Source organism: Hemitrygon akajei, chromosome 3 (genome assembly GCF_048418815.1).
Source record: "Hemitrygon akajei chromosome 3, sHemAka1.3, whole genome shotgun sequence".
Classification (NCBI taxonomy): Eukaryota; Metazoa; Chordata; class Chondrichthyes; order Myliobatiformes; family Dasyatidae; genus Hemitrygon; species Hemitrygon akajei.
Window position 1 is genome coordinate 188,155,695 of NC_133126.1, and position 18,112 is coordinate 188,173,806.

General features: G+C 43.0%; 1 protein-coding gene across 3 annotated transcripts in view; it reads left to right on the forward strand.

Moving 5' to 3' along the window:
* Positions 1-18,112, forward strand: part of LOC140725744 (mediator of RNA polymerase II transcription subunit 12-like protein) — a 676,368-nt gene that overhangs the window by 516,951 nt on the left and 141,305 nt on the right. For 2 of the 3 annotated variants that reach the window (XM_073041599.1, XM_073041601.1), the window contains exons 22-25: positions 564-791; positions 5,762-5,903; positions 10,234-10,354; positions 17,502-17,603. In XM_073041599.1, coding sequence (XP_072897700.1) covers positions 564-791; positions 5,762-5,903; positions 10,234-10,354; positions 17,502-17,603 — 593 coding nt within the window. The remainder of the gene's footprint in view (positions 1-563; positions 792-5,761; positions 5,904-10,233; positions 10,355-17,501; positions 17,604-18,112) is intronic. The other variant, XM_073041600.1, reaches the window with a different exon arrangement.

The window sequence follows — 18,112 nt, forward strand, 5'->3', positions numbered from 1 at the left end:
GACCTGCTGAGCTCCTCCAGCATTTTGTGTGTGTGTTGCTTGGATTTCCAGCACCTGCAGATTTTCTCTTGTTTGTTTTAACAGGCAATTATTTGTTACAGGAAGATTTCCTCTCAACAGTAATATCCCAATTTGTACTTGGTCTATAGGCAAAGAAATTATAACTGTAGGCAAAAGAGAAGGGCTTCTTGTTTTAATTAAGAAGCGGATGTTACATTGATTGGTAATTGTACGGGTTTCTATAGTAGGGATTGCTGAATCATTTTCCAAAATCAGTCCCTTAAGTGGCCTCCTGCTGTGAACTGGCAGCCTACAATTATTGTACCTGGTAAACTGTTTCAGTTCTCCCTGTTCATTTTGTGCTCATTCATTCCCACACAAAATTGTTTAGAGTGTACTTCTATTCTTTGTCTAAAGTTTGGCAGTAATTCCATCAGGACAAATTTCCCTTAACCCAACTGCCATAACATGGGCTACAACATACTGCTTACATGCTGTCGGACTCTATGAAGTTTTTGCTCTTTCACGATTGAATGTAATGAGATGTGTTTTCTCATCCTCAGTAGCGCCTGTTCAAAGGTCAAGCAGACGATTTACAGCAACGTGCAGCCCTCCAACTCCAACCTGCTCTGGGACCCCGACTTCATGCTGGATTTCATCGAAAATCCGTCTGCCCATAACGTCAATTACTCGATGCTGGGGAAGATTCTGAGCGACAACGCAGCCAACCGCTACAGCTTTGTCTGCAATGCCCTGATGAACGTTTGCATGGGACACCAGGACACAGATAGGTAGAATTGGCTAGTGCAGTTGAATCTTGTGAAGAGGAAAGTGAATGGTACCACTGGGGAACACGTTCATTTTCTCCCTCTCCCTCTCCCCCTCCCCTCCCCCTCTCCCCCTCTCTCCCTCCGTTAAAGGCCATTCAGATGCTACACATGGAATTTGGTGTTCCACACCTGTAAAAGTCCTTATTGTTATTACAGAGATTGGTGGGTGGGGGAGCAGGATTGAGTTATGGGGAGACCTCGCAAAATGTATGCTGGACCATATTGCCTCAGTCTTGCTCCCGAAGCCTCTGTGGTTGGTTTGATATCGGCCACTTTTGTGGAGAATGTTTGATACTCTAATGACAACAGAATGTGCAAGCCAGCCAAATCTTAGGAGAGAAAAAACAGAATTAATGATTCGGGTCTGAGATGCTGTGCCATAACAACATAAGAAATAGAAACAGGCATAGACCATCTGGCCCATTGAGCCTGCTCTGCCATTCAATAAGTTCATGGCTGATCCAGCCATAGATTCATCTCCATCTGCTTGCCTTTTCCCCATAACCCTTAATTCTTGTACTATACAAAAATCTATCCAACCTCGTCTTATAATTATTTACTGAGGTAGCCTCCACTGCTTCATTGGACAGAGTATTCCACAGATTCACCACTCCGTGGGAGAAGCAGTTGCTCCTCATCTCTGTGCTAAATCTACTCCCCCAAATCTTGAGCTGTGTCCCCCCCGTTCTAGTCTCACCTACCAGTGGAAACAATTTTCCTGCCTCCATCTTATCTATCCTTTTCATAATTTTATGTTTCTATAAGATCATTAGGAGGTATTGTCATTAGGAAGAAAGAAAATATATATAACTTATTTGGTCTCCAAAATCAGAGATGTTTTCTTTATTCTAACCAATTTCACTGTTACTGAAAACTGACTCTTTCTCTTTTCAGAGAAACCCTCGTCCTGCCAAGTGCTTGAGTCTTTTTCTGCTAGAGCAATAGACTCATAGAACATTACAGCACAGAAACAGGCCCTTCAGCCCATTTAGTTCATGCAGAACCATTATTCTGCCTAGTCCCATTGTCCTATACCCAACCCACAGCCCTCCATATCCTTGCCATCTACATACCTATCAAAATTTCTTCTAAATGTTGAAATCAAACTAGCATCCACCATTTCTGCTGGCTGCTCATTCCACACACTCACCACCCTCTGAGAAAAGAAGTTCCCTCTCATGTTCTCCTTAGACATTTCACCTTTCACCCTTAACCTTTAATCTCCAGTTCTAGTTCCATCCAGTTTCAATGGGAAAAAACCTGCCTGCCTATACCCCTTATGTTTTGTTTCAGATTTCCATTTGCAGCTTTATTTTGATTTTCATTTGACCCTGTAACTTTGGAATCACATCTTCTCTGAGAATTTGCCCAATACTCTGATGTTCATATCACACAATGCAGTCAGTGACCACTTTATTAATACCACCATATTCATAATCTTCTGCTGCTGCAGCTTATTCACCTCAATGCTTAACGTGTTGTGCGTTCAGAGATGCTGTTCTGCACACCACTGTTGTAACATGTAGTAATTTAAATTACTGTCTACTACCTGTCCAGTTGAACCAGTTTGGTCATTCTCTTCTGACTTCTCTCATTAACAAGCTGGTTTTGCCCACAATACTGACACTCACTAAATATTTTTGTTTGTTTTCCACACTATTCCCTGTAATCTCTAGAGAACGCTGTGCATGAAAATCCCTGGAGATCAGTTCTTCTTCTTCTTCTTCTTCTTCTTCTTCTTCTTCTTCTTCTTCTTCTTCTTCTTGTTCTTGTTCTTGTTCTTCTTGTTCTTCTTGTTCTTCTTCTTCTTCTTCTTCTTCTTCTTGTTCTTCTTGTTCTTGTTCTTGTTCTTCTTGTTCTTCTTGTTCTTCTTGTTCTTCTTCTTCTTCTTCTTGTTCTTCTTGTTCTTCTTCTTCTTCTTCTTCTTGTTCTTCTTGTTCTTCTTGTTCTTCTTCTTCTTCTTCTTGTTCTTCAGACACATCTAGGCATATTACTGCCCTCTGCAGGATGTACAATTCATTACAGAATTTCAAGAAACTGAAATTCTCAAATATAAACTAGTCGCATGTAGAAACAGTGTAATAAACTTTTCATTCAGATGATGGTCCTCTTGGTGGCCAAACAAAGATATAATAGAAAAACAAAATACATGTAAGTGAGACAGCCTCTTGAACAATATTCTTCTTTCAATTTTATATCGATTACAACTCAGCAAAACATGCTGACAGTCACATAATCCAGTAGGATGTCTTCCTATTATCTTTAAGTAATAGTTAATCCACAATGCCCCAACCTAAGTCTTGTTAATTTCACCATATCTCTATTATTTAAAGAGTAACAGTCTGAGACCTTTTTAACTAGAGGGTGACTAGAAAAGAATTGCCTTCCCTTTAATTCATTTTTCCAATCCTCTTGCCATTTCTTCTTTATGCCTTTTTTTTATCCTACTTCTCAATTCTGCTCTACCTAGGGGTATTTTAATTCCCACTTGCCCGCTCTGTAAGGAAGACTTTGCAATGCCATCCACGATTTCATTTCCCTCCACCCCAGCATGCCCAGGTATCCATGTAAATCGAACTTCACAGCCCATCTTCCCTACTCTAAACAAAACTAAGGGAATCTCAATAACTATGTCAGGACGAGCTTTTGATTTATTCCCTTTTCTAGCCTCTAAGGCAGCAGCAGAATCCAAACAGATGATAGCCCTGCATGGTAGAGAGTCTTCTATCCACCATAAGGCCCAGAGGATTGCTAATAATTCTGCAAAGACAGAAATACCATCTGAAACCTGGTGACCAATCTCAACTCCAAGTTGATAGATAGATAGATAGATACTTTATTCATCCCCACGGGGAAATTCAACATTTTTTCCAATGTCCCATACACTTATTGTAGCAAAACTAATTACATACAATACTTAACTCAGTAAAAATATGATATGCATCTAAATCACTATCTCAAAAAGCATTAATAATAGCTTTTAAAAAGTTCTTAAGTAGTTTACTTAAATACATTGAGTCCTAACCCCGGCACTTTAACATATCTTACTCCTGGCAGTTGAATTGTAAAGCCGAATGGCATTGGGGAGTATTGATCTCTTCATCCTGTCTGAGGAGCATTGCATCGATAGCAACCTGTCGCTGAAACTGCTTCTCTGTCTCTGGATGGTGCTATGTAGAGGATGTTCAGGGTTTTCCGTAATTGACCGTAGCCTACTCAGCGCCCTTCGCTCTGCTACTGATGTTATACTCTCCAGTACTTTGCCCACGACAGAGCCCGCCTTCCTTACCAGCTTATTAAGCTTATTAAGTTGAGACACGTACATCCCAAATCCGGCCTTACTGCCCTCTGGGTCCACTGAGCCATCAGTAAAAAATCTTCAGATAAGAGCCCCATTTATTATTTAAATATTCATTTACGATCTCTTTCCCATTCTGTTTGGTCTGCATGCTTTTATGCATTGAGTTGCTGCCACAGGACTGACTGATTAGATATTTGCATTAACGAGCAGGTGAATGGGTTACCGAATAAAGTGGCCACTGAGTGTATTTTAACTGATAGGTAGTAAGAGGTGAAAAGTGTTTACCTGTTGGATGTTTTAGTGCTTTTGCTCATGCTCACCTGTGATAATGAATAAAAAATGCAGGTGCTGGAATCGGAAATAAAAGGGGAAATGCTTGGAAAACTCAGCATGTCAGATACATCTGTAGTGTGAGAAACCATGTTAGTGCTTTAGTTCAGAGACTATAAGACCATAAAACCTAGGAGCAGTATTAGGCCATTTGGCCCATCTGGTCTACTCCACTATTTCATCCATGCTGATCCATTTTGAGATTGCAACCCCAATCTCCTGCCTTCTCCCGTATCCTTTCATATCCTGACTAATCAAGAACATATCATCCTCTACCTTAAGCATACCGAAAGACTTGGCCTCCACAGGTGCCAGTGGCAACAAACTCCACAGATTCACCACTCGCTGGCGAAAGAAGTTCCTCTTCATCTCCGTTCTGAAAGGCTGCCCCCTCTATTCTGACACTGCATCCTCTGGTTTTAGACTTCCCCACTGTAGGAAACATTCTCTCCACATTCACTCTATCGAGGCCTTTCAGTATTCATTAGGTTTCAATGAACTCGCCCTCACTCCTCTGAATTCCAGTGAGTACAGGCCCTGAGCCATCAAATCCTCCTCATGTGACAAGCCTTTTAATCCCAAAATCATTTCTGTAATGATTATTTAAATCCAGGAATGAAAGACAAAATAAAATTTAATGTTGAATTACGAAGAGGGTGATATAATTCTGAAATGTAATGTTGAAATCACAGAGGGTGATGGGAAGGACGTGTAGGATGAAGCTCCAGATGAGGGATCCTGACCTAAAGAGCCAGCTGTCCATTTCCTCCACAGATTCTACCTGACCTGCTGCATTCCTCCAGTTTCTTTGTGTGTTGCTATAGGATAAGGCTGATAGGGTGAGATTAGTTTGAATGGGCAGCCTGTCAGACTGACGACACTACATAACAGTGTAAAAGGAACATAGTCACCCATTAACCTATTAACTAGTGAATGTGAACCTAATTAATCCCAATCTGACCTGTAACATCAATCCCATCATTTTGGGATTTAATCTGGTGAACCTGTAGTGAATTCTCTCCATAGCTTGAAAATCCTTCCTCCTGTAAGGAGACTGTTTGCACCTGTAAAGTCTTTGTATATGTTTATATATCGACCAATAGGCTATTACCATTTTGCTCCATCATTAATCAGCAACCTTCTTGTGTGAGTCTATTAAGTATTTTTGAGGTAGGCACTAACAACAATGCAAGATAAAAAGGGTTAGCTCCGTATTTTAAGGGGAGAAATAAATCTCAGGTTGTCTGAGTGGAAATACCTCCTCTCAATGACTCTAATGACCTGTTTTGCTGTTTTGCAGAATTAATGACATCGCAAATCTTTGTGCAGAGCTGACGGCCTGCTGCACTGTCCTCAGCTCCGAATGGCTTGGTGTTCTAAAGGCTCTTTGCTGCTCATCGAACCATGTCTGGGGATTCAACGACCTTCTCTGCAGTGTGGATGTAAGCTCACAGTGTGCTCATTTCTCTGCTCACCACTGGCGTTCTCCTGAGGGGAAGATGACCATGTCCAGTAGTTATGACGAGATCAAGAACATAGAATGTAGAACAGTACCAGCCCTTTGGACCACACCTATGTGCTAACCTTTTAACTTACTCCAGATTGATCTAACCCTTCCTTCCTACATAGCAATCTATTTTTCTATCATACATGTGTCTATCTAACAATTTCTTAAATGCCCCTAATATATCTGCTTCATGAGTCTGTTGGGGCCATCTACTGCATTTAGTACTCCCGGTGCAGTCTCCTCTACACCAATGAGACTGAGTCGAGCATTGTCACATTACAAGAAGGGTTTCCCACTGGCGAAACATTTTAATTCCACTTCCCATTCCCATTCCGACATGTTGGTCCATGGTCTCCTCTACTGCCATGATGGGGCTGTTCTCAGGTTGGAGGAGCAACATCTCATATTCTTTCAATGCCACGAACATTCATTTTGCTAACTTCTAGTAGTTTCTTCCCTCTCTCTCCTTCTCATTTTCCATTCCACATTTTGGTTACCCTCTCACCCCTTCTCCTCCCCTTTCCATCACCTCCTTTTGGTTGTTGTCCTCCTTCCCATTTTCCCATGGTCCAATCAATTCTCCTATCGGATTCCATCCTCTTCAGCCCTTGACCTTTTCCTCCTATAACCTTCCAGTTTCTCACTTCACCTCCCCTTTGCCCCCTCAACTGGTTTCACCTATCATCTTCTCGCTTGTCCTCCACCTTCTTATTCTAGCTTCTTCACCTTCCTTTCCAATCCTAATGGATGGTCTTGGCATGAAATGTCAGCTCTTTCTTCCTCGCCATAGGAGTTAAGTTCTTCCATCATTTTTTGTGTTACTCTGGATTTCCAGCATCTGAAAAGTCTCTTGTGTTTATAATGTATCTGCCTCTACCATCACTTCCAGTGGGGTGTTCCATGCACTCACTTATCAACTCGCGCAGCAACTTTGAGTGATCTATGTACATGGACCCCAAGATCCCTTTGTTCCTTCACACTGTTAGGAATCTTGCCAGTAACCCTGTGTTCTGCCTTCAAATTCAACCTTCCAAGATGAATCATTTCATGACTTTCTGGGTTGAACTCCTTCTGCCATTTCTCAGCCCAGTTCCACGTCCTGTCAATGTCCTGTTGTTACCTACAACAAACCTCCCCACTATCCACAACTCCACCAGCCTTCCTGCCATCAGCAAAATTATTAACTCACCCTTCCGTTTCCTCATCCAGTTCATTTGGGAAAGTCATAAAGACCAGGGGTCCCAGTACAGATCCCTACAGAACACTGCTGTTCACTGACTTCTGGGCAGAATACACTCCATCACTTGCCACCCTCTGCTTTCAATGGGCAAGCCAATTCTGAACCACACAATTAGAGAATAGAATTATTTCACTGCTAATTGTCCACATGCTATGTTGGTGCTGGAATGGGTGGTGACATTTGTGGACTGCCACCAGCACAACCCTTAAGTTCTTTTGGTTGTTGACACAAACGACACACTTAGAGTATTGTGAGCTGTTTGCAGCCCCTCATCTAATAAAGGATGTGCTGGCATTGGAGAGGGTCCGGAGGAGATTGACACGAATTATCCCTGGAATGAAAGGAATGAAAGCATTTGACGGCTCTGAGCCTGTACTCTCTAGAATCTAGAAGAATTCAGGGGCAGATCTCATTGAAATCTATCAAATACTGAAAAGCCTAGATCGAGTGGATTTTGACATGATATTTCCTATAGTGGGTGAGTCCAGGACCAGAGGGCACAGCCCTAGAATGGAGGGACATCCCTGTAGAACAGAAATGACAAAGAATTTCATGTTTGAATGAGAACCCCTTAATCTTGTGACTCTGCCTCTGGGGCCCTATGTAGAGCTATACTGCATGGAGAAAAAGGGCCGTTTGGCCTCTATGTCTATGCCAAACATGCTGTCAAACTGAAGTAATCCCTTCTGCCTACACATGATCGATATCCCTCCATTCCTTGCATCCTGAATGCCACTATTGTAACTGCTTCCACTCAACCCCTGACAGAGCATTCCTGTCACCTAGTGCTCTCCGTGCATTTCCTTTTAAACTTTTTCCCTCTTAACTTAAAACTATACCCTCTAATATTTGACTTTCTACCCTGGGAAAATATTCTAGCTATCTACCCTATCTCTGCCTGTCATTACTTTAGATACCTCAACTTCCTAAATGCATCAAGTGAACCTGCCACAACCACTTCCTCTGGTATATACGTCTACCACCTGCTGTGAGAAAATGATGCCCCTAACGTTTTTATTAAACCTTTCATCTCTGAAGGGCGTTGAAAGATTTCATTCATGGTCTGAAGTAGAAATTCTATGAGGATTGTGGGGAGGGTTGATGGCCAGTAATTTATCTGTTTGCCTATACTGCATTGTCTGGTGCTATCACAGCCACTGTACCTCACTAGAACTAGTAAGGAGTGGAATATAGAAGCAAGGATGTAATGCTGAGGCTTTATAAAGCATTGGTCAGACCACACCTGGAGTATGGTGAGCAGCTCCGGGCCCCTGACCTGAGAAAGAATATACTGGCATTGGAGATCATCCAGAGGATGTTCACGAAAATGATCCCTTAAGTGAAAGGGTTAACGTATGAGGAGCATTTAATGGCTCCGGGCCTGTGCTTGCTGGAGTCTAGAGAATGAGGGGGTATCTCATTGATATTTATCGATTATTGGGCCGGCTGGTGGCAGAATGGCATCAGCGCCAGACTCTGGAGCGAAGACTCCCGAGTTCGAATCCAAGTGGGGCCATCCCTGAGCACGCTTTCCGTCTGTGCTGGGCTGAGCGTCGAGCTAGCCACTCGGCCTCATACAAAAAAAAAACAAGGATCAAGCCAGGAGCATTCATATCGTGACCCGGTTAATCCGAAAGGAAACCAATCTTGACACCACGCACCAGAAAGAATGGCTGACTGGTGCGACATGCTTAAAAAAAAAATCGAATATTGAAAGCCCTACATAGAGTGAGCATGGAAAAGATATTTCCCATAGTGCAGGAGTTCTGGCATCAGAAGAAACAGCCTCAGAATAGAGGTATGTCCATTTAGAACAGAGATGAGGAGGAATATCTTAAACAAGAGGGTGGTGAATCTGTTGAATTCATTGCCACAAATGGCTGTGGAGGTGAAGTCACTGGGTATATTTAACGTGGAGCTTGATAGATTCTTGTTTTGTAAGGATGCCAATGGTTACAGGAGAAGGGAGGAGAATAGGATTGAGAGGGATAATAATCAGCCATGGCGGAATGGCGGAGAAGATTTGATGGGCCAAATGGCCTAATTCTTCTCCTATATCTTATGGTCTTCATAAGAATTCCATTAACTGTAACATAATTCAGTGTGTGGAGGAAAGGACCACAATGGCTTTGCGAATTGAAAGTGTGTTTAGCGTGGCGAAGCCAGATGTCTTTTCAACAAGTGAGGAGAGGGTTCCAATCTCTGATGGCTTCTTATGGGTGAGGTGGAGCTCTGTGAGTTAGGATGCTTCACTGGGAAGGCAGATGGAAGGGACATACACACTAGCAGAGTGGCTAGCACAGCATTTTACAATGCCAGCTGTAAGATTGGGGTTCGATTCCTGCCACTGTCTGTAAGGTGTCTGTACATTCTCCCCGTGAGTGCTTGGGCTTCTTCTCTCATTCCAAAGATGTACGGTAAGGGCTAGTAAGCACAGTAACACTTGCGGGCTGCCTCCAGAACAATCCTCACCGATTTGATTTGAAGCAATCAATGCATTTCACCATTTATTCTGAAGTATATATGACAAATAGTCTCTCTTTAATCTCATTTCTTGTCCATTCTTTTCCCTTGTGACATCCAATGGAAGCATTACTGTAGTTTAGTATTTTGCTTGTTAATAAGTGATGTAGGTAGACAAAATTAATGAGAGTTATTGATAACTGAGAAACCATTCCACAGTGGCAAAGTTGTTTTAGACCAGAGGGCATAGTTTAAAGTTGAGGAGTAAGAGGCTTAGAGAAGATCTGAGGAAGAGCTTTTACTTCACCCAAAGAATCATTAAAATCTGGATTACACTGTCTGAACTGGTAATGGTGACAAAAACTCCCATAATTGAGATGTATCTGGCTAATCGCTTGAATCTAGTAGGATGTGAACAGACTGCTGGCAGCTGGGATTTGGTTCAATAGGTACTTGGTGGTTGGCATCCACATGGTAGGCCAAAGGGTCTGTGTCTGTCTGTAGGACATAATGATCACCTTTGCAAATCTCTGACTTGCTACTTATTGTAATTTTTCCCAAGGTCAGCGACTTGTCATTCCATGATTCCTTGGCTACGTTCATTGCTATTCTCATCGCTCGTCAGTGCTTCCCACTGGAGGATATGGTTCAGCATGTGGCACTTCCTTCTCTCCTGGCAGCTGGTGAGTGCGTCCCTTTTCATGCTCCCTCCCGTAATCCCACATACTCAGCAAGGACAGTGAAGGAGAGCTCAGAAAGTGGGGAAAGTCTTCAATGTGGTAAAGTATAAGATTTGCACAATAAAACTCCTATTCCACCCCAAAACTTGAGTAAAAATTCCCATGAATGGTGTTGATGAATTCCAGCCCCAAACTGACTATTTTGCTCTCCATGGTTACTGCCTAACTTGTTGAATTCCTCCAGAACTTTTTTGTATTAACTCTGGATTCCCAGCATCTGCAGAATCTCTTGTAATAATAAGAATTCATATGATTCCTAATCATTCCTGGACCATTAGACCAGAAGACATAAGAGCAGAGTTCGGCCATTCAATCTATCAAGTCTGCTCCACCATTCCATCATAGCTGATTTATTATCCCTCACAACCCCTTCCTCCTGCCTTCTCCTCGTAACCTTCGATGCCCTGACTAATCAAGAATCTATCATCCTCTGCTTTAATTATACCCAAAGTCTTGGCCTCTGTAACCACCTGTAGCAATGAATTCCACAGGTTCAGCACCCTCTAAAGAAGTTCCTCCTCATCTCTATTCCAAAGGGACATCCTTCTATTTTGGGACTGTGCCCTCTCATCCTAGACTCCTCCATTGTAGGAAATATCCTCTCCACATCTACTCTATCTAGTCAGTTTGATATTCAGTAGGTTTCAATGAGGTTCCCCCTCTCATTCTTATAAACTCCATCGAGTATAGGCCCCGAGCCATCAAATGCTTCTCATACATTAACCCATTCATTCCTGGGATAATTCTTGAAAACCTGCTCTGGACCATCTTCAATGCCAGAATATCCTTTCTAAGATAAGGGGCCCAAAGCTGCTCGCAATACTCCAGTGCCCTCCACATAGACTGACTGACCCACCGAGTTCCCACAGCAGTGTATTTTCTGTGCCAGATTCCAGTATCTGGTGTCTCTATATGAATTCCTCTTTTTCTCATTGTGTTCGGTGCCCCTGCATCCCATTCTCTTTCTTCCTCTACATTCTAGTCCTGCTAAGACATCTGCAGGCAGGGTCGATCTCCTTGCCTATACTGGTGAGATACAACATCCCAAGCTCCTTCCCTTTCACAGTCTGGTCTGTTTTCCTTCACTCACGCAGTGGTGGCATTAAAAATAATCCCAACGTACACACAGTGTCCACTTTATTAGGTACCTCATATACCTAATAAAGTGGCCACTGGATGTATGTTTCTGGGCTTCTGCTTCAAGACTTGATGTGTTGTGTGTTTAAAGATGCCCTTCTGCACACCACTGGTGTAATGCAACGTTATTTGAGTTACTGTCTCCTTCCTGTCAGCTTGAACCAGTCTGGCCATTCTCCTCTGACCTCTCTCATAAACAAGTCGTTTTCATCCACAGAACTGCTGCTCACTGGATTTCTTTGTGTTTTTCACACTATTTCCTAGAGACTGTTGTGTGTGAAAATCCCAAGAAAGCAGCAGTTTCTGAGATACTTAAACCACCCTGTCTGGCACCAGCAATCATTTCATGGTCAAAGTCACTGAGATTACATTTCTTCCCCATTGAGCTGTTCGTTCTGAACCACAACGGAACCTCCTGACCATGTCAGCATGCTTTGATGTATTGAGTTGCTGCCACATGATTGGCTGATTGGATGTTTGCATTAATGAGCAGGTGTACCTAATAAAGTGGGCACTGAGTGTACAGTATATTGCTTATTTCTAATTGACCTTAAGCCAGGTGACCATCTCAAATATTGAACGAAAGCCAACTACGTTAGCGAATGCCTGATCCAAGGGGGTGGGGGGGGGGGGGGGATAGGGATGGTTTACCTTCTTCCCTGGACAGTGTTGATGAAACTAATACACTTTCTTTTAGATGTGCTTTCGATGGACTGGGGATAATAGTCACAGAACACAACAGCACAGAAATAGGTCCTTTGGTCCATCTAGTCCATGCCAGCCTGGTTTTCTTCCTGGTCCTATCTACCTGCACCTGGACTATAACCCTCAGTACCATTCACATCCATACTATGATAAGCTCCTTGATGTTATAGAGGGATTTTGAGGTTTAAGTCCATGACTCTCTGAAAGTGGCTGCATAATTTGACAGGGTGATTAAGAAATTGTACAGCATGCCTGCTTTTATTAGTCAAGGCATTGAGTATAAGGTTTGGGAAGTTATGTTGTATTCAATCATTTGCAACAGTCAAAACATTATACACTCAGTGGCCACTTAATTAGGTACACCCTGTATACCAGCTTGTTAATGCAAATATCTAATCAGTCAATCATGTGGCAGCAACCCAACGCATACAGACATGGTCAAGAGGTTCCGTTGTTGTTCTGACCAAACATCAGAATGCGGAGACATGAACTAAATGACTTCCATTGTGGAATGATTATTGGTGCCTGACAGGGTGGTTTCAGTATCTCAGAACTGCTGATCTCCTGGAACTGTCGTGCACAGCGGTCTCTAGAGTTTACAGAGAAAGGTGCAAAGAACAAATAAGACATCCGGTGAGTGGCAGTTCTGTGAGAGAAAAGACCTTGTTAATGAGGGAGGTAGGAAGAAATGGTTAGACTGGTTCAAGCTGACAGGAAAGCAACAGTAACTCAACCACATGTTACGGCAGTGGTGTGCAGAAGAGCATCTCTGAATGCACAACACGTCAAACCTTGAGGTGGACGGGCTACAGCAGCAGAAGACCACAAGCATACACTCAGTGGCCAGTTTATTAGATACAGGTACAGTAGGTACCTAATAAAATGGCCGTCTAGTGTATAACTGATACGGCCACACCTGGAGGATTACATTCATTTCTGATTGCCCCATTACAGGCAGGATACTCAAAGTGTGGAGGCTTTGGAGAGGGTGCCGAAGAGGTTCACCTGGACGCTGGCTGGTTTAGAAGGCATGTGACAAACATGGGGTGTTTTCTCCGGAGCTGCAGATGATGAAGGGAAGACCTAATAGAAACATATAAAATTATGCCAGGCATAGACAGAGTAGAAAGCGGGATCTTTCTCCTAGGGCCAAAATGTCTACTACCAGAGTTACCCTATTTAAGTTGAAAATTTCAGGTTCAAGTTCAATTTACTTTCATTCAACCGTGCACGTGTTGCCAAATGAAGCAATGTTCCTTTGGACCAAACTGCACAACACAGTACATATACTTCACACACACACCACTTAAAGTAACACTACTTCACGCAGCAAGGCAATGAAGGCAGTCCATTTACTGTACTAGGTATCTGCTCTGATTCTGTTCAGTCACAGTCAATCAAAAGAACACGGCAGCTTACCCGGGATGAATTCCTCCATTGGTAACTATCAGGAACTAATACACCGTTTTACAGTACTGTAGTAATGGTAGTGTTCTAACTTGTTCTGTATTTCATTTAAATACACATTTTGTGACTCACTTAAATGGTAGTTTGTCTTTTTTATACCATTTTAACTACTGGATTTCCGTGAAACTTTTGCTAATTGGGGCAGCTGCTTAATTGGGCGAAAATGTACTTGTCCCAATTAACCAGAGTCCACTGTGCTTGGAAACACTTCTGTGATGTGGTGTATCTTGCAACAAGAGAAATTCCAAGTGAATATCTTAAAACAAACTGGAAAAATACTTTCATTCCATTTCATTGAGGCTTTTGATTCCAGGACGAAGGAGGTGTCTTCCTTTTTTAAACAAAGGGGCTTCCCTTCTTCCATCATCAACTCTGCTCTCAAACGCATCTCTCCCATTTCCCGCACATCTGCCCTCACCCCATCTGCCCACCAACCCACACGGGATAGGGTTCCCCTTGTCCTCACCTACCACCCCACCAGCCTCCAGGTCCAACGTATAATTCTCCGTAACTTCCGCCACCTCCAACGGGATCCCACTACCAAGCACATCTTTCCCTCCCCTCCCTTTCTGCTTTCCGCAAGGATTGCTCCCTACACGACTCCCTTGTCCACTCGTCCCCCCCATCCCTTCCCACCGATCTCCCTCCTGGCACTTATCCTTGTAAACAGAACAAGTGCTACACCTGCCCTTACACTTCCTCCCTCACCACCTTTCAGGGCCCCAGACAGTCCTTCCAGGTGAGGCGACACTTCACCTGTGAGTCGGCTGGTGTGGTATACTGTGTCCAGTGCTCCCGGTGTGGCCTTTTATATATTGATGAGACCCGACGCAGACTGGGAGACCGTTTCGCTGAACACCTATGCTCGGTCCGCCAGAGAAGCAGGATCTCCCAGTGGCCACACATTTTAATTCCACATCCCATTCCCATTCTGATATGTCTATCCATGGTCTCCTCTACTGTCAAGATGAATCCACACTCAGGTTGGAAGAACAACACCTTAAATACCGGCTGGGTAGCCTCCAACCTGATGGCATGAATATTGACTTCTCTAACTTCTGTTAATGCCCCTCCTCCCCTTCTTACCCCATCCTTGACATATTTAGTTGTTTGCCTGTTCTCCATCTCCCTCTGGTGCTTCTCCCCCCTTTCTTTCTCCCGAGGCCTCCCGTCCCATGATCCTTTCCCTTCTCCAGCTCTGTATCACTTTCGCCAATCACCTTTCCAGCTCTTAGCTTCATCCCACCCCCTCCGGTCTTCTCCTATCATTTCGCATTTCCCCCTCCCCCCACTACTTTCAAATCTCTTACCATCTCTCCTTTCAGTTAGTCCTGACGAAGGGTCTCGGCCCGAAACGTCGACAGTGCTTCTCCTTAATGATGCTGCCTGGCCTGCTGTGTTCCACCAGCATTTTGTGTGTTTTGTTTGAAAAATACTTCCTTGTGCATTGAGACAACATTCCTAGTTACCATATGAAATGCTCAAAACAAAGCGACTAATATTCTTTCTGTTGAAAGTCATTGAATGTAGTCTGAAAGGAACTGTATCGAATGCATCCAAGTTTCCTTCATACAGGATTCCAGAGAGCTGATACATATTGTGTCATCAGTTTAAACTTTTTATAGATCTAATCCCCAAAGCAAATTGTATACATTTCCTAGTCACAATGGTGTGTAACTTGGAGGGGGATCTGCAGTTATCTCCCAGGAATGGCAGCAGAAAAAGGAGGTTCCCACTATTGTGCAGAACTGCAAGATTATTTAATTTATTTTTTAAAATATCAGCACGGTACAGGCCATTTCGGCCCAATAAGCCTCTGCTGCCAGTTATACCCATGTAATCTATTAACTGTATGCCCTTAGGATGTGGGAGGAAACAGGAAAATCTAAAGGAAACTCATGTGGTCACGGGAAAATATACAAATGCCTTACAGCCAGGGGTGGGAATTGAACCTGGGTTGCTGGTACTCTAAAGTGTTACACTGGCCCCTATGCTACCTGTCGCCCATTAAGAGTTTTACTCCTAATACTCACCGTTACAAAAAATAATGCATATTGTTCCCTGTTCATAACCCATGCTAGGTAGTGGAAGCACTAATGAGGAGATGGTTGAATATTGTAGTCAAGGAGACAGTAAGAACTGTGGCAATTGAAATGCACATACTTCCCTGTGTATTAACGCATGGTCACTGGTGTTGTTGTGAAGAGATTGAAAGAGTTTCTGAGAAACTGTTGCATGCAGCAAGCGCATTGCAATGTTGCGCTCCAGGTGAGGAAAACTGTGGCCAGTGAGAGAAAGTAAGATCTAGGAGGTGGGATTCTTCCCTTCTCTTCACCTTCCCATCATCTCCCTCTGGTGTCCTTCTTCCTTCCCGTGCTCTCATGGTCCACTGTCCTCTCCTATAAGATTCTTTCTTCTTCAGCCCTTTACCTCTACCGCCTGTTCCTCCCAGCTTGTTGCTTCATCCCCTCCTCCCGCCCCACCTACCTTCCCCCCTCACTTGGTCTCACCTATCACCTGCCAGCTTGTATTCCTCCTCTCCCCACACTTTCTTATCCTTGCTACTTCCCCCTTCTTCAGCCCTGATGATGAAGGGCTTCCGCTTCAAACGTTGACTGTTCATTCACCTGCATAGATGCTGCCTGACTTGCTGAGCTCCCGAACTTCCTAAGGCATTACTCCAGTTGTATCTTTGGGTGCCTGCAAGTGATTTAGATCAGACAGAACAGCTGGAGTTCATGTACAGTAACAGACTTGGCTCTAAAACACCTTGAGGCTTGCCAGGCAAAGCATTTCTTGGAAATCATTGATTGTTATGTGAATAAAAGGAAAATACACACCAAGGAGTTCTTGAGGGAGGAAAGCTGAGAGAATTACAAAGCACAAGAAAATCTGCGGATGCTACAGATCCAAAGGAACAAGTTGAGAGAGTTGCCTCAATTGATCCAGAGACATAATGGGGAGTCCCACCATGGTGACTGGGGATCATAAGCACAAGAGATTCTGCAGATGCTGCAAATCCAGAGTAATACGGAGTTCTGATGAAGAGTCCTGGTCTGAAGTGTCAACTGTTTATTGCCTCCTGACCTGCTGATTTCCTCCAGCATTTCATGTGTGTTACTATGGTAACTGGGGAATTTATATTCCAATAAACAAATCTGGAATTTAAAATTAGCCTGGATTGGCAACAATCAAGTAAGCAGATTTATCTTATATATATATAAAAGGGAATTTCTGTTTTTCAGGTAAAGAAATGTGCCATCTATCCCTGACCTGGTTTAAATGGGGCTTCAGTCTCAGCAATGTGTTTGACTACTCTGTTAGTCCAGAGACAATGGACAATGGTTAAAAAAAAACCCACAGGCATTGCCAATGATATTCATAATAAATGAAAACATGAAAAAGCCAACTGAAATGTTGGAAGGGACACGTCGAGCCCATTTCATTCCATGATCAAAGGATGACATTAGCAACAGACCAGAGAGACTGGCCCCATGATCTAAGATCACTCTGTAGTAGAGTTAACCTTTGGACAAACCTTTCACTTAATTGGTCAAAGTGCAGAGAAGATGAAGGTATTTTAGTAGAACTGAGTCTTTTTTATGATGGGCAGATTTTTCTTGACACTACAAAGAGGGCTTCGAAGTCTAAGAAACTTGCAGGAATATTTGTTCCCACTTTGGAGCGTTGTCGGAAATAGGCTGCTGTTTCTTTTTAAAGGTTAAAAGCAGATTGAGTCTCCATTTGGAGTATTTATAACTGACAAGTCTGTTTCCTGCAGCATGCGGCGATCCGGACGCTGAGGCAGGCGCCAGGATGACGTGCAGGCTTCTGCTGCATTTGTTTCGTACACCACAAGTGAGCCCTTTCCCCCAGGCTAATGGTAAGCTTCTGGCTGGCATCCCTCTTCCCCTTTACAAGTTTTGTTATGATGAAAGTGCTGTCTGTAATGACCGCTTTCAAGTTCAAAGTAAACGCACCATTAGAGTACGTGCATGTCACCATATACTACCCTGAAATTCATTTACTTGGCAAGCATTGGCAGCAGATAGAAAGAAAGATAATATAATCAATGAAAGCTCCTCCGAAACAAAGACAAACAACCAACCTGCAAAAAAAGACAAGCTGTGGAAACTCAAATGCAAAGAATAATAGTGATAAATAAATAATATTGAGAACATGCGTTGTGTACTTTTATATATTTAACTATATGTTGAATATGCACTTTATGACAACTTATATATCTACAGATTTTAAAAAAATGTTAGTATTATTGTGCTAATATTTTATGTGCTGTGTGTGATGTATCTGTGGGTTTCCACAACTAAAATAACGCGAGGCATCTTATGTGTAAGGAAAACCGTGATAGCTCATATACTGTACTCCAAAACC